The sequence below is a fragment of the Mytilus edulis genome, chromosome 3 (genome assembly GCF_963676685.1).
Source record: "Mytilus edulis chromosome 3, xbMytEdul2.2, whole genome shotgun sequence".
NCBI lineage: Eukaryota > Metazoa > Mollusca > Bivalvia > Mytilida > Mytilidae > Mytilus > Mytilus edulis.
In genome coordinates, this window is record NC_092346.1 from 57,781,014 (window position 1) to 57,797,355 (window position 16,342).

At 31.6% G+C, this 16,342-nt stretch overlaps 2 protein-coding genes across 2 annotated transcripts in view; both read left to right on the forward strand.

The window, feature by feature from the left end:
- The window catches only part of LOC139514396 (mediator of RNA polymerase II transcription subunit 17-like), a 28,308-nt gene extending 18,286 nt beyond the window's left edge, over positions 1-10,022 (forward strand). The window contains exons 7-14 of the mRNA XM_071303575.1: positions 2,148-2,219; positions 2,698-2,763; positions 3,271-3,470; positions 3,897-3,953; positions 5,320-5,451; positions 6,002-6,122; positions 6,740-6,888; positions 9,760-10,022. Coding sequence (XP_071159676.1) covers positions 2,148-2,219; positions 2,698-2,763; positions 3,271-3,470; positions 3,897-3,953; positions 5,320-5,451; positions 6,002-6,122; positions 6,740-6,888; positions 9,760-9,973 — 1,011 coding nt within the window. The 3' untranslated portion in view covers positions 9,974-10,022. The remainder of the gene's footprint in view (positions 1-2,147; positions 2,220-2,697; positions 2,764-3,270; positions 3,471-3,896; positions 3,954-5,319; positions 5,452-6,001; positions 6,123-6,739; positions 6,889-9,759) is intronic.
- A 3,854-nt stretch (positions 10,023-13,876) lies between these two features.
- LOC139514397 (pecanex-like protein 4) overlaps positions 13,877-16,342 on the forward strand; it is a 29,469-nt gene continuing 27,003 nt past the window's right edge. The window contains exon 1 of the mRNA XM_071303577.1: positions 13,877-13,955. The gene's annotated coding sequence lies outside the window, so the exon portion shown is untranslated. The remainder of the gene's footprint in view (positions 13,956-16,342) is intronic.

The following is a 16,342-nucleotide window of genomic DNA, read 5'->3' on the forward strand; positions in this document are numbered from 1 at the left end:
CGTTATATGGTTATTATCTTGAATATTATTATAGATAGAGATAAACTGTAAACAGCAATAATGTTCAGCAAAGTAAGATCTACAAATAAGTCAACATGACCGAAATGGTCAGTTGACCCATATAGGAGTTATTGCCCTTTATAGTCAATTTTTAACCATTTTTCATAAATCTTAGTAATCTTTTACCAAAATTTTCTCCTCTGAAACCACTGGGCCAAACTTATCCAAACTTGGCCACAATTATCTTTGGGGTATCTAGTTTAAAAAATGTGTCCAGGGACCCGGCCAACCAACCAAGATGGCCGCCATGGCTAAAAATAGAACATAGGGGTAAAATGCAGTTTTTGGCTTATAACTTAAAAACCAAAGCATTAAGAGCAAATCTGACATTAGAAAATTGTTTATCAGGTCAAGATCTATCTACCCTGAAATTTTCAGATGAATCTGACAACCTGTTGTTGGGTTGCTGCCCCTGAATTGGTAATTTTAAGGAAATTTTACTGTTTTTGGTTATTATCTTGAAAATTATTAAAGATAGAAATAAACTGTAAACAGCAATAATGTTCAGCAAAGTAAGATTTACAAATAAGTCAACATGACCGAAATGGTCAGTTGACCCATATAGGAGTTATTGCCCTTTATAGTCAATTTTTAACCATTTTTCGTAAATCTTAGTAATCTTTTACAAAAATCTTCTCCTCTGAAACTACTGGGCTAAATTAATCCAAACTTATCCACAATCATCTTTTTGGTATCTAGTTTAAAAAATGTGTCCGATGACCCGGCCATCCAACCAAGATGGCCGCCATGGCTAAAAATAGAAGATAGGGGTAAAATGCAGTTTTTGGCTTATAACTCAAAAACCAAAGCCTTTAGAGCAAATCTGACAGGGGGATAAATTGTTTATCAGGTCAAGATCTATCTGCCCTGAAATTTTCAGATAAATCGGACAACCCGTTGTTGGGTTCCTGCCCCTGAATTGGTAATTTTAAGGAAATTTTACTGTTTTTGGTTATTATCTTGAAAATTATTATAGATAGAAATAAACTGTAAACAGCAATAATGTTCAGCAAAGTAAGATTTACAAATAAGTTAACATGACCGAAATGGTCAATTGACCCCCTAAGGAGTTATTGTCCTTTATAGTCAATTTTCAACAATTTTTATAAAATTTGTAAATTTTTACTAACATTTTCCACTGAAACTACTGGGCCAACTTCATTATAGATAGAGATAATTGTAAGCTGCAAGGATGTTCAGTAAAGTAAGATGTACAAACACATTACCATCACCAAAATACAATTTTGTCATGAATCCATCTGCTTCCTTTGTTTAATAGTCACATAGACCAAGGTGAGCGACACAGGCTCTTTAGAGCCTCTAGTTTCTATTCTTTATATTTTAATTTAAAGACATTTTCTCTATTCTTTATATTAGCATATACAGACCATAAGCTAATTTATATTCTTTTACATATGAAATACTGACAAAAGAAAAGAAAGTACACATAACAGGCTATTATTTGAACTTGGAATTATTTTTAATTATGGAATTTGCATAATTTCTTGTGTTTAAATTTTTTTTATAAATTCCATGTTTATTTTGTATTATGATCTTTTGAGGGGTTAATAACACTTTCCATACAATGTATTTTGGTTAGATGGTGTTGTGCGCGGCACAGTACATTCTATTGAAAATATACTATTTTCTTTGTAATAGAAAGAGTTGTGCGCAGCACAGAACATTTCAGTACAGAATAATCATGGAATTTATTAAAAATTTCAATAACAAGAAATCAAGCAAATTCCATAGTTAAAAATAATTCCAAGTTCAAATAATAGACTGTTACATGTTGTTTTGTTGTATGTATATAAATCCTATGCAATTACTTACTTAGTATTACATGTTAAATAATGTAAAGTGCAGGCTCTGAGCATAAGAAATTTGAACAATTTGAATAATTGAACATAGTTTAAATTTTGGTAGAAGAAATAAAGACTCTAGCTGGTTCTAAAGTTTGCTCCAAGTTTTCAAAACTGGCAACAAAATATAAGAGCTGGCGATTTTTCTGGCTCCAACTTTTTGGGAGCCAGAGCAGCCCCTGACTTAAGTATGGTAAATAATATAAATATATCTTTTTATTGTAGTTAGCAAGAGAAGCAGTTCAAACAAACTCATCAGTACCACATCTTGTTGTAGGAAACCAAATTATCACTAATGTAAGTCATTTGTAACATGCTAACCTTTCGTTACTATTTTGGGTTCAATGCATTTAGTGTCTCATTTGAGAGGATGAACCAATCTCAACTAAATATGGCTCGAAACAGAAGATCTTTGTAGAACAAATGATAATGTTTTTACTTCATGAAAATTTCTTATATGGCACTTTTGAAAATAAAGTGCTGATAAAATATTTTTAACAAGTTATGCCCCTTGGTAATATTAATTATATCAGAAGTTGCATTTAATTACCTCGAGATATTTCTATAAAGTTTTAAAGAACAAAATAGAAGTGTTTTTTTTTTTTTTTTTATCACCCTTGTACTTGGCATAGATAAAATATGTGCAAAGCGGGGGACCATGGAACTTAGTTCTTTTATTGAATATCATGTTCACAAGTTATAGATTTCTTGTTTTAAACTTATGATATATTTTGATGGCATGACGTTATAATAATTATTAAATGTTTACTTGTAGGTGTTTCCAGGAATACAGTTGTCAATAATACTCTGTCACTCAACAGGGAAAGATAAAAACAAAAGGGTGATTATTAATGTTTTGTAAAATGGGAAAAAGTTTTGATGTTCATGCAAGATTTTGTACATATAAATATGAATAAAAAAGATATGTTGGGTATGTCATTTAGAAAACAACCCATTGACACAAATAACCAAAAAGACACCAAAAGGAGGCATTTCTTTTTCATCATAGAAAATGTGAACTTTTATGAATCATAATAGACTTACTCTGTCACCTCATACGTTTTATTAAACCTATTTTCTGAAAGAATCCATTATCTTCTCTATAGGGAAATTGGTATTGATCAATTGTAAATACCTTATCTATTTCCAATGATTTGCACCGAAACTGTGATCATAGCTGCCTACTTAAATTTGTACCAGTTTGAAGAGAGAAAAAAACCATGTACTATGAGTTGACAATTTGTTCCTAGGGCTAGTTATTGTGCCTGTAAGCTTATTCAAATACCAGCATTAAATAAAAACCTGGTCTTGAGATGTTTTTCAACTTAATCATGGTTTTCATTTACAGCCACCTCTAGCTCCACCTAAACTTGACCATAATCATGTGTTAGAACATTCACTTCATCAACTTCTGAGAGAATTACATTATAAAAACATTCATTATCCACCTCCACATCCAGTCACAGCAATGATTGGTGTTAGTAAGAAACGGAGAATGGCTGGGCCTTTAGCCATGTGTCGACAAGATCTGCTGGAAATGGCAGACAAGTAAGTAGACGTACAGTTAGGTTGACCACCTGGAAAACATGTTAATTTACCAACAATAAGTACAGAAATAGTTTGACTAATGATAAACATCTTCCCTTTTGGTCATTCGTGTTCAGTGCACCATAATGTGTGGGTTTATAATTATGCCATATATATCTTTTTATTATTACTAGTAAACTGTGTTAAGATTAATTTTCAAATGGCAAATATTTGGGAAGTTGTCATAATAAAAATGATAATACAAATAACTATGATTATTTTATTGACAAATACTAAATGTTTGTACAGCATGAAATATTTATAAATTTGAGATTGTTTTTTGTTTACCTTTGGAACTTGATTTTATGATGTTACTGTAGCAATCAGTATTACTTGATCATTATTATTTAACTAAAATACTTACCTAAACACATTTTCTGTTTTCAGTGAATCTTTACTGGAACAAGTTATTAAACAGACAAAACATCATGTTTTAAGACAAAAGTAAGTGTAGTTTTATTACAGAAATGTTAACGACTAATCTAAGCTAAAATCTTTGTTTGATAAGATCATATTTCAGGGGTTGCTTAATTTGGTCAAGGTTATGCAGTCCTCAACAATAGACAAGTGTCCTTACAAAGTGGCACACTCATTCTGCTGTTGTTTTTTATTTGGTCGGGTTGTTGTCTCTATGACACATTCCCCATTTCCATTCTCAATTTTATTAGTCTACAAGTCTGTACAAATAAAACAGAAAAGAAACATTTGAAACTGTTTCATACTATAAATAAACGAATTATGTCATTTTCATATCTGCAATTGTTCCTGTTTTAACCATATTTCTAACACAAATTTCTTACATATTTGGCAAGCAAAATAACATTTGTTTTGTTTTTCGCCTTTTTAGACAAGCTCTTACTTAAAATACCAGCCATTGAATGTAATATGATTGATTGTATGCTAATTTCAATGTGAATGAGGATAACTTGTTTGAAAAACTTTTTGTAAATGTATATAAAAAAGAAGATGTGGTATGATTGCCAATGAGACAACTGTCCACAAGAGACCAAAATGACACAGAAATTAACAACTATAGGTCACCGTACGGCCTTCAACAATGAGCAAAGCCCATACCGCATAGTCAGCTATAAAAAGCCCCGAAATGACAATGTAAAACAATTAAAACGAGAAAAGTAATGGCCTTATTTATATAAAAAATGAACGAAAAACAAATATGTAACACATAAACTAACTACAACCACTGAATTACAGGCTCCTGACTTGGGACAGGCACATACATACATAATGTGTCAGGGTTAATCATATTTTATCGTGTGTTTTTCTATGTTGTGATGTTATGCTATTGTTTCAGAAAAAGGGAGAAGGTTTGGTACCATTAAAACGTTTAATCCCGCTGCAAATGTTTGCACCTGTCCTAAGTCAGGAATCTGATGTACAGTAGTTGTCGTTTGTTTATGTAATTTATACGTGTTTCTCGTTTCTCGTTTTTACATAGATTAGACCGTTGGTTTTCCCGTTTGAATTGTTTTACACTTGTAATTTTGGGGCCCTTTATAGCTTGTTGTTCGGTGTGAGCCAAGGCTCCGTGTTGAAGGCCGTACATTGACCTATAATGGTTTACTTTTATAAATTGTTATTTGGATGGAGAGTTGTCTCATTGGCACTCACACCACATATTCCTATATCTATGTTAGCAGGATCCCAACCCTCCCCTAACATGGGACAGTGGTATAACAGTACAACATAAGAAAGAACTTTAAAAGTCAGTTGAAAAAGGCTGAACTCATCAGATGGACAAAAATACAAATATGTTCATATGACACAATTCATTATCTTTTTTCTTCTTCAGAACCATGGGAGTATTAGATAGATATGCTATAACTTTGTCAGATCCACAGTTAGCTAACCACTGGAATTGTGTCAACTCTAGTCTAGAATCTAGTTGTAGGGTACTCATCACTTCACAGGGCTATGATCTCAGGTAAGTTTTCTTTTATAAATCAAGACCCATATATCTGTCTTTTTAAATTTTATTATAAAGTAAGTGATGTACATTGTGGCCTCATGTGCAAGTTTGCTCAAAGATGATTAAGAAGAAGAAGTGATGTACATTGCTTAGACTTAAGGCTTACATATATATAACATATAGCCAATAGGAATACAGCCAATCAAAAGTGTTGATTCAAAACACATCATGCTAATCAAATTTAAATAAGGAAAATTGTTTTCAATAAAATTTAATCTCCAATATTGACTTGACTGTTAAAAGAAGAACTATTTATTATAGTGCAACCTGAATAAACCAATAAAAGCATGTTTTAAATTACACAATAATCAGCCAGTCAAATATGCTTATGATGTTAGACCATACATTATATAGACCTTATTTACAAGTTAAAGGTAAAGTGTTTACCTGTAAAAAAAAAATAGAATAACATATAAATAATGACAGAAAGATGTTTTCAAAATGCAGAACAGTTTATGGATACACATGTATTTGATGTAATAAGAATTATCTTGATTAATTTCAGAATATGGCACAGTTTTATGGTACACATTTATGTGGATAAAATCAAAGTTATAACCAGAGAGGGACGAGTATTAATTCTGTCCTATGAAGAAAAAGAATTAGAAGACTTTATTTTGTGGCAAGTAAGTAGTTCCTTAAGACAAATTGTAACTTACTTTAAGTCCATCAGGCACTGAGAATGATTTCATGTAAAATATTGATGAAACTATATGATAAAGATAAGAAATATTGATGAAGAAGACAGTCACAAAGTACATATTAAACAATATACTGGTGCAGTTGAATGATAATAAATGAAAACCAATGAAAAATACCAATATAAAAATGGTCATTGAAGAATATTAATGAAAGCTGATGTACACTTGGATTTGGATGATTTTAATAGTAAATATTCACACAAGAAGAATCAAGTGTTGAAGCATTCAATCTTCAGCATCGTAGATTTCGTCATCTAAAAGAATGTCAATTGAAGTAATCATTTTAGAAATCTTTAATATTATTTTAATTTATAGCATGCACAGTGAATTTAAAGTAAACTTACAACTGACTAATCAATCAGAGATTGATAATAAGAAATACAGATTATCAATTATTATGATTTAGAACTAGATAAGGCAGATTATACCGAAATTCCAACTTGGCTTCATTAAAAAAAGAGTAAAGCTAGTAGTGATTTGACAAATTCTAGTATTGATATGAAATAAGCATTTACATTATTTATATAATTTATATTTCATAGATATCACAGCATCAGATAAGTGTATCACAAAATTTGTCACGTCTAATGGGATGGCATATGTTAAATACTACTGGTGCTCTTGGCGTGTCAGACCTAGAATCATCAGCAACAGCATCAGCACTTGTCATGGCATCACCTAATCATAACAAGTAAGTTAAACATTAAAAAGATATTTGTTACGTTTGGAGGACAAGTTTTGTTGGAACTCCAATGGGAACCAATTGTGCCCCTCTTCTTGCCGACTTGTTTCTTTATTATTATGAGGCTGACTTCATACAGGAAGTTCTTAGAAAGAAAGATAAGAAGTTAGCAATATCCTTTAACTTCACTTTCCGCTATATAGATGATGTTCTTTCACTAAATAATTAAAAATTTGGTATATATGTTGAACGAATCTATCCCATCAAACAAACTACCTACATATATATGCATTTTCAAATGAAAAATGCATTACTTATAGCTAAATAAATTGAGTGACATTTCGTCAAGAGCTCTTAAGCACTGGTATGGTTGAAATTATATTAATGAAAGTTGAATTAGTATAATTCCAATTTAGGTCCAACCTGTGATTTCAAAACCTATTGGATTTATTTAGCTTTTGTAAAATTGCAGTAACTTTCACAAGCCTTGAAAAATAACATCTGCATCTTTGTACAAAGATAAGCTAGTTTTTTCATAGATGTTTTGATACAGATTTGATTGAATCATTCATCTTTGATTATCTGCTTTTGATAATTAAGAGTGGCATCTGGATGGTTAAACAAAGACTAAAGTTAAATTTTCAGAATTGAATTGAATTGAAGACAAATATGAAATAGTGTGTTATATGATATATACATTAAATGTGAATAAATGGAATGCAGAAAGTATGTCAATGAGACAGCAACCAAGCAAAAAAATTATGAAATAACACAATACTTTCCAGGATATTTTATGAGTCTATGTGAATGAAAGTATAATGACATATGCACTCTGATACATTATATTGAGTTTGACTCAACATGTCACTCATTAATGTAATACACACCATTTGTTAACATTTAAGAAATAATTCTTTCATGCCATGCTCTATGCTCATTTTAACATGGGTAGTCATTATTAGCTCACCTGGCCTAAAAGGCCATGTGAGCTTTTCTCATCACTTGGCGTCCGTCGTCGTCGTCGTCGTCGTCGTCGTCTTCGTCTGTCGTCGTTAACAATTTTTCAAACATCTTCTCCTCTGAAACTGCTGAATGGATTTGAATGAAACTTAGCATGATTGTTCCTTAGATTATCCTGCACAAAGTGTGTGCTTCGATTTTTGATCCGTCAAAAAACATGGCCGCCGTTACTTAAAATAGAACATAGGGGTCAAATGCAGTTTTTGGCTTATATCTCAAAAACGAAAGCATTTAGAGCAAATCTGACTGGGGGAAAAATGTTCATTAGGTCAAGATCTATCAGCCCTGAAATTTTCAGATGAATCAAACAAACCATTGTTGGGTTGCTGCCACTTAATTGGTAATTTTAAGGAAATTTTGCAGTTTTTGGTCATTATCTTGAATATTATTATAGATAAAGATAAACTGTAAACAGCAAAAATGATCAGCAAAGTAAGATCTACAAATAAGTCAACATGACCAAAATTGTCAATTGACCCCTTAAGGGGTTATTGTCCTTTAATGACAATTTTTCACAATTTGTTCATCATATTTGCTAACTTTAAAAAATCTTCTCCTCCAAAACTACTAAACCAAATTCAACCAAACTTCAACTGGATGATCAGTAGGGTGTATAAAATAAATTTTGTGCTTTATTTTTTATTTCATCAAAAAACATGGCCATCATGGCTAAAAATAGAACACAGGGTAAATTGCAGTTTTTGGCTTATATCTCAAAAACTCCAGCATTTAGAGCAAATAAGACAAGAAGTTAAAGTATTTATTAGGTCAAGGTCTACCTGTCCTGAAATTTTCAGCCGAATTGGGTAACTGGTTTTTCAGGTATAATGCCCCTGAATTGATGATTTTAAAGAAATTTTGCAGTTTTTGGTTATTATCTTGAATATTATTATAGATACAGATAAACTGTTGATAGCAAAAATGTTAAGCAAAGTAAGATCTACAAATAAGTCAATTTGACCAAAATTTTCAATTGACCCCTTAAGGAGTTATTGCCCTTTAAAGACTTTTTTCACAATGTGTTCATCATGTTGACTTACTTTAAAAAATCTTCTCCTTTGAAACTGCTGTATCAATTTCAGCCAAACTTAGGCTAAATGAGTTTCAGAGTATCCAGTATAAATTTTATATTTCATTTCCTTGTATGTCAGAAACATAGCTCCTATGGCTAAAATAGAACATAGGAGAAAATGATTTTTTTTTTGCTTTTGAAGAAAATAGGACGATTCAAAGAACATTTAAATAAATTGAAAAGCCAAAATAATCATTGATGAGAGATTTAACCAAAAAAATTAAGGTGAGCGATTCAGGCTCTTGAGAGCCTCTTGTATTTGTTAATATCTTAATACCGAGCGTTAGCGAGTTATTAAATGTTTACAAATATAATGCCTACCCATGTTAAAATGAGCATAGAGTATGGCATGATAGAATTATTTCGATTCTAATAGGAATATTTTGAACTTTTCTACTTCGAAGCGGACCTACAGTGGACGCTCAAAATGTCGCCATTTTGATTTGATGAACAAAAACGTTATAGAAAAATCAACAGTTTGTCAATAAAAAAAAGAACAGAAACATTTAAACTTACTTTTAGAATGTTTTTATTTAATTTCCTAGCGAACAACACCAACAAAAATGTCAATTTTGATCTCTGGCGTTGTTCAAAATTCATCTGACGTAGCAATTTCAATTGTGACGTCAATCACGTGCAGCCCATGTTCTATTCGAATTAGAACATGGCTTTGTACCCAAAGCTAAAGAAGAACGTCATATTAGAATTTTAATTTAAAACTGTTTGAAATAATGATGTCAAGATTTTTGTTTTATTCTATTTAATTCAACTTTTTTTTTAATTTATAGGGCTCTAGCAATTAAAAGTGGTCCTTCAACTGGAACCAAGGTGTTCATACAGTCTTGTCCTAAAGAAAATCAATCCAGGATTGTGACCAAGGATGAAAAATGGTCATTTGTGGGATGTGAATTTCAGGAAGTTGACATGAATAAATTTGAGGGTCGTAATTTTCCCTCAAAACTAGAAACTTTAATGGCAGTTTTGACAAGGACAGCTACATGATATTTTTTTATATATAAACGACTTTCTTGTAAATAAATATAAAATTCAAGTGAAGTTGATAATTATACAACACAGTACCATCTTCACTGAGTGCAGTATAATCCTCAGTTTGACATTGATTAATCTAATGGTTGAATATAAGAATCTAACTTCATATACTAGTCAAGAGGCACCACAGCTTATCTCAGTAATTCTGATATCAGTGAATAATATCCTCTAGTGATTCTCATACTAGCAGTAGTTATAAAAAGAGCATGATGCTTAGGCATTCAATACAATTAAACAATTAAAGAAAACCCCTTTGAAAAAAATGGGCAGTTGTTCCAAACATGGGTATTACATGTACATGTATATGTCATTGCAAAAAATGTATTTATTTATAATGCTTTTTGAAACTCATTCACACCAAAAATAATGGCATGGAGTTCTCAATGCAACTCTTGTTTGGTTTCTTCTGAATATAATGGTAACTGCAGAAAAAAAACCAACCTATTACCGGTAGTACCCTATTTATACAGAAATGGAAATGGTTGTCATTATTTCTCATACCAGTACTTCAAAAGATTGAAATTTATATAGGACATGCAAGTACTTATTTCAGAAATGGGACTTCACCAACTGATCTGAGATTTTTGAATGAACCCAAGCAGTCATCAATTAACCTGGGCTTTCAATATCTTGACCCTTTTTCATCTGTATTCTGTTTCCATTCTGAGACATTGCAAAATTTGGTGTTCTCCATTGACTTGAATAATCATATTATCTTTAATTACTGGTAAACTACTGTCAAGCGATTTTTTTGTCAATCCATTGATGGAAAGGTAACAATTTACAAAAAGCTTATAAAGATGTCAAAACTCCAAAAAAATATACCACAATTCTTGTCTTAAAAATGCTGTTGACAAAATAAATATCCTATGAGAAAATAGAACTTATAGAGATGACAGAATACCCAAACAGGATTGATATACAACCAGGGAAATTGAAATATACCAAGGACCTTCAAGGAGCAAATCAAGATGACAAAAATAAATCCAGATTCAATCACATAATTATAAAAATCTACTTCAAATAAATGTAAAATTAGTAATGTAAATAATTTAAACCCTTCCAAACATGATGTTTGATAAGAGACATATTGCAATGGTTCAACAGTTCACAGCATTCCTGACATGATTGGAAGCAGTACATCTGGCCAAGGGAAACCAATTTAATTGATTGTAAATTCCTATGATAATGTTGTTCCAAGAGTATTATTGATCTACCAAATTAATGTGTATGCATATTATTCCAATGGTATTCATATGTTTAAATTTTGTTCAACAAATTGTCATTAGAACTTAAAACTGTTTACATTTAGAGACATTTTTTGTGATTTTGTCATTAATATTAAAAATTAGATAAAAAAAAAAAAGTATTTTGATAAGAAAAAAACAAAAGATATTTCCCTACATAATGTATTTTACAAAGTTGTAAAAAGTCTGTGAAATATCTTTTTGGTTAAAGCTTTTGATCATATATATTTTAACCAAAACTATGTGAAAGAGGTGAAAGATATCAATGGGATATTCAAACTCAAGTGGAAAACAAAGTGACAATGCCATGACATAATTGAGAAATGACCAAATGACTAACAACTGTTTACAAAACACAATATAGAAAACTCAAGACTGAGGAACAGGAACACAACAAAAATCAAGGGGAGATAACATGTGGTCCTGAAAGGTAAACAGATCCTGATTCACTGTGGCACTTTTCTTGTTGCTCATGTAAATACAAATTCTTGGATAAAATTTATTTAGTATGTCACATACGAGGAAAATGGATGTTTTGTGGTTATAACAATTGGAACATATCGGTTATTATCTATGAAACAGACATTCAATAAAATTCAACCAATTCCTGATGGTGTCATTTAATTTTCGAGGGATGATTTCAATTCACAGATATGAACTGTTGGCTTAGAAGCTTCCTTGTAAGAAGCAACCATCTATCAAAAGAAACCGTGATAGGACAAGTAATCTCTTGAATATCAACAGAGAGACTTGTAAACTCAATATGGAAGTGTTGCTATATTTTTGCTATACAAAAATAGAAAGCTAGCAATTAAGAAGCTAAGTTATCAGGGAACCTCATTGCCAATTTCTAAAATGTAAGTAAAGATATGTGACAGACTTAACTGAGAAATGAACATTTTAGGTCAAATACCCAAATCTCCACATGTTTTTGACTTCATAGTGACATCACAAGTGACCTAAACTATCCAGTATATATTAACCTATTAATTTATCAATACAAAATTGCACACACTGAAATGTTGCCTGCTCTACTGATTACAATTAGATAGAATTTCTACTAAAATTTCACACAAACTATCATTATCAATGATTTATGTGATCAAGTTACGGTCTGACAAACCCTACCAGACCAACAAGGACACCTCACTACAGTTCCGTACACCAAAAATAGACCTATTCCTTACAGAAACCAACCAAACCACTCAAACATTTTTTTTTAACTGTAATCTCTGTCCTGCCTTTTTATTTTTCACTCTGTTCGGTCCTGCCTTTTTTTTATAGTTTATCCTGACTTTTTTTTTACATAAATTGTCGTCCTGACTTTTTTTTTTTTTGCAAGTGTCTCATCCTGCCTATTTTTTTTACTCAAAACTCCTGTCCTGCCTATTTTTTTCAAATTTCATCCTAGCCCCCCCCCCCCATAAAAATCAAATGGTAGCTCACTTATCATGAAAATGAGGTCAAAGTTATAAATTACCTGTCATCCAGACATGTATAAGGCAGCAATCATTTGATTTTCGGGGGGGGGGGGGGGGGGGGGGCTATGGTTTTTTTTGGAAAAAAAAGTTTGTTTCCAGTTTTTGGAGAAAAAAATAATTTGTTTTTGAATCTGAGAAAAAAAAAATGTTTGTTTCACCCTCAGCTGCCACTATATGTAATGCTAAAAATGAAAGAAAAAAATTGTTTTCGACTTGTCGCGAAAAAAATAGATTGTTTTTCGCAGCAGGCGAAAAAAACCACCATAGCCCCCCCCAGAAAATCAAATGGTTGCTGCCTAACTAAAATGGTTCCATACATCAAATATATTTGGCCTATTGAGTATTGATTACAGCAGTATCTAAAAAAAAATAATTGTTTGGTAAATTTCAATAGGATAGTAACATAACACAAAAAAAACCCAAAAAAACTAAGAGGTTGATATACTTTAATGATGACCATGTTTCAAAATGATGCCAAGCTCTTACTTTAGTCAGTGAAAATTCACATTAGATGTCCAACATGAGATGTGCTGACTTTAATACTAGCCCATACCTGCCAACTGTCACTATTTGGGGTGGATTTCCCCCATGGAGGCTTCCAAATGAAAATTTTGAAACAGCAATTTTGTCCATAATTTTAAACAAAACATTAATTTTACAATGGCAATGGGCTTTTTAAAGTATGAAGAAGCAAAAAAAACAACACAACAATGTATCTAAGGCCCCCTTGAAGGTTTTATAGGATTATAAGAGCCATCTTGCACGTAAAACCCCCATGGGGATTTTGAAAAGTTGGCAGGTATGCTAGCCTAATAGCCTATACTCCTATAAAATATTACATTACTCCTATAAAATATTACATAACTCCTATAAAATATTACATTACTCCTGTAAATTATTACATTACTCCTGTAAAATATTACATTAAAAAATAAATTCTGTATTGTTGTGACAGATCAGAAGGGACAATGTATCCAATTAAATATTTCAATACAAGTGCTATAAAATTCATAGCAGATAATGAATAGTAAGTTTTTTTTCATATCTCAAGCAAAGAAGTTTTGGTACACGTATTGCTTTTATTTTCATTAAACAAAGAAGTTATTCCCCCTCCACAGTACGGATACGTACTATCCCTTCCGTCATTTATTTTGGTGTTACAATTTTTGGAGAGGAATTTTTTTCGATGCCAATGTTTTGACATAAGTATATTGAGCATTTGTTCATTCTAATTTAATTAGTGATTGTTTTTGAAAGTAATATTGAAATAATCAGAACCCATATACCCCCGTTTATTCTTTATTCAGCAACGTTCAATCGCTGTTTTGTCTGTATTTCTGAAGTTTGTTTCTAAGGAAAATCAACATCACAAAAAATCGTGCCACAACAATGAAAACCACGAAATTAAGGTAGAGATTTGTGAAATTAAATGATTTTGGGATCACCTGAACTTGGCGACCACAATACTTGTATACCAGTATTGTCAACAATACTCGTATATAATTAATGTACAAGTATTTTGTATACAAGTATTGTCCTAGTATTGTTTTTAATTTTATAAAATTAAGTATAGTCGCCGTCACGTAAAATTGGCACCATGTTTTTTGTCAAAATTTTCTTACATATCGACCGCGTTTACTAAAGATCATGTTTTTCAATTAGCGGTATCAAATATCATTCCAAAAATCAACTACTGTCCTACCTTTTATTGTGTTTGCACTGTATAATCCTGACCTTCACATAATCCAAGATTAATTTGTATGGTGGAATCCGACATTGTTATTACCGGAAGTGTTGCCGTGGAGTTCCACGTGCTCTCAATTTTCTTGTGTCTCTCGGAGCTTTTCGTCATCTTTACGTAAAAAGAGCGGGAAATTGTATCATCAATGACAATGATATTACCGGAGAGTAACGAATGTTATGGAATAAGGGACCCTCATAGAAACCAAGATGGCGGTTACACAATGTAAATAATCTTGAAAAATGTGAAGGTCAGGATTATACAGTGCAAACACAATAAACGGTAGGACAGTAGTGGATATTTGGACAGGATTTTACTTCCGCTAAAAGAAAAACATCATCTTGAGGAAACGCGGCTGATATTTAAAAAAAATTTAAGAAAAAACATGGTGCCAATTTTACATGACGGCGACTATAGAATGTTACAATAATTATTCAAAAGTAATGTATTAATTTGAAAAATGTATATTTCTTGATACATTTATTCATTTGTGTATCTCAAAAATGTAAATTATAGTTTATTTTGAAATAAATGTTCTTTTCTTGCTGCATTGAAGACCTGTTGGTGACCTTCTGCTGTTTTCTGTTCTATGGTCGGGTTGTTGTCTCTTTGACACATTCCCCATTTCCATTCTCAATTTTATTTTTCATGATAAAGTGTACATATTAAGGGGAAGTTAAGCCCAAGGATATTTAAAATGATGCAAAACAATTTCAGACTCTTTTTGTCCCATTTAGTAAACCCTTAATAGGACTGTTTGGCCACTGTGGGACTTTCCAGCATATTAACTGTTTAGACTGGATACTGTTCAGTGATGTGGATACACAAGTTGTTGAATGCATCTTATGTATTCTTCCCCCATTTGTTTTGCCACATTCTTTCATCTTGAAACCCCTTTTATTATCTTGAATTCCTGTTTCTGGTATTCATAATATTATATTATGTATAAAATGTATAAAATTTAAATATATTTCTTTGTATTTTTTCTTGTGTAATTAATGGAGTGTTAATTTAGAATCATATTCAAAACAGTGTGGTTGTGGCCATGGATTGACGACCTGAATTATCCCATTGACTGGGACAGATTAGGTGAACGCTAGTCTGTAACGACCACTGCTCACTACTTACTTAGTATAGAATCTAAACTGTGGGGTCACCAAAGGTTCTTAACGCCTTTAATAATAAAATAATTCGAAAAATAATCAGGAATGACCTTTATGTTTTGATTTATATCATTGATATTAATCAAAACATCGTATTATTCCTGATTAGTTTTCTGAATTACTTTATTTAGGTGTTGAGAACCTTTGGTGACCCCACAGTTTCCGTGTCTTGAACAAGTTCATAGTGAGCAGTTCTCGTTAAAGACAAACGTTCACATAATTTGTCCCAGTCAATGGGATAATTTAGGCTGTCAATCAATGGCCACAGCCACAATGTTTTGAATATGATTCTAAGTATAATAAAAGTATAAGCAAAAGTCTCAATTTTTTTTATCTGACAAAATGCATGAAAAACAACCAACAAGTTGTTAATAAAAGACATATGAAAATAACAAACCCTATTGATTTTTTTATTTTTTTTCAACAATACTAGTACATTAATTATATACCAGTATTGTTGACAATACTAGTATACGAGTATTGTGTCGCCAAGTTCAGTTGATCCTGATTTTGTATATGTTGAAGATTTTGAATTTCTTCAGAACCCTTTTACTATGTCAGGTGCTAAGAGAGATAAATAAGGTTCTTGTACAACTGTCAACAGCTAACAGGTTGGGAGAAAACCTACATTTGTAATAATAAAAAGGCTAATAAAAATACAGGGATGATTCCACTATATAGTTTAGGTA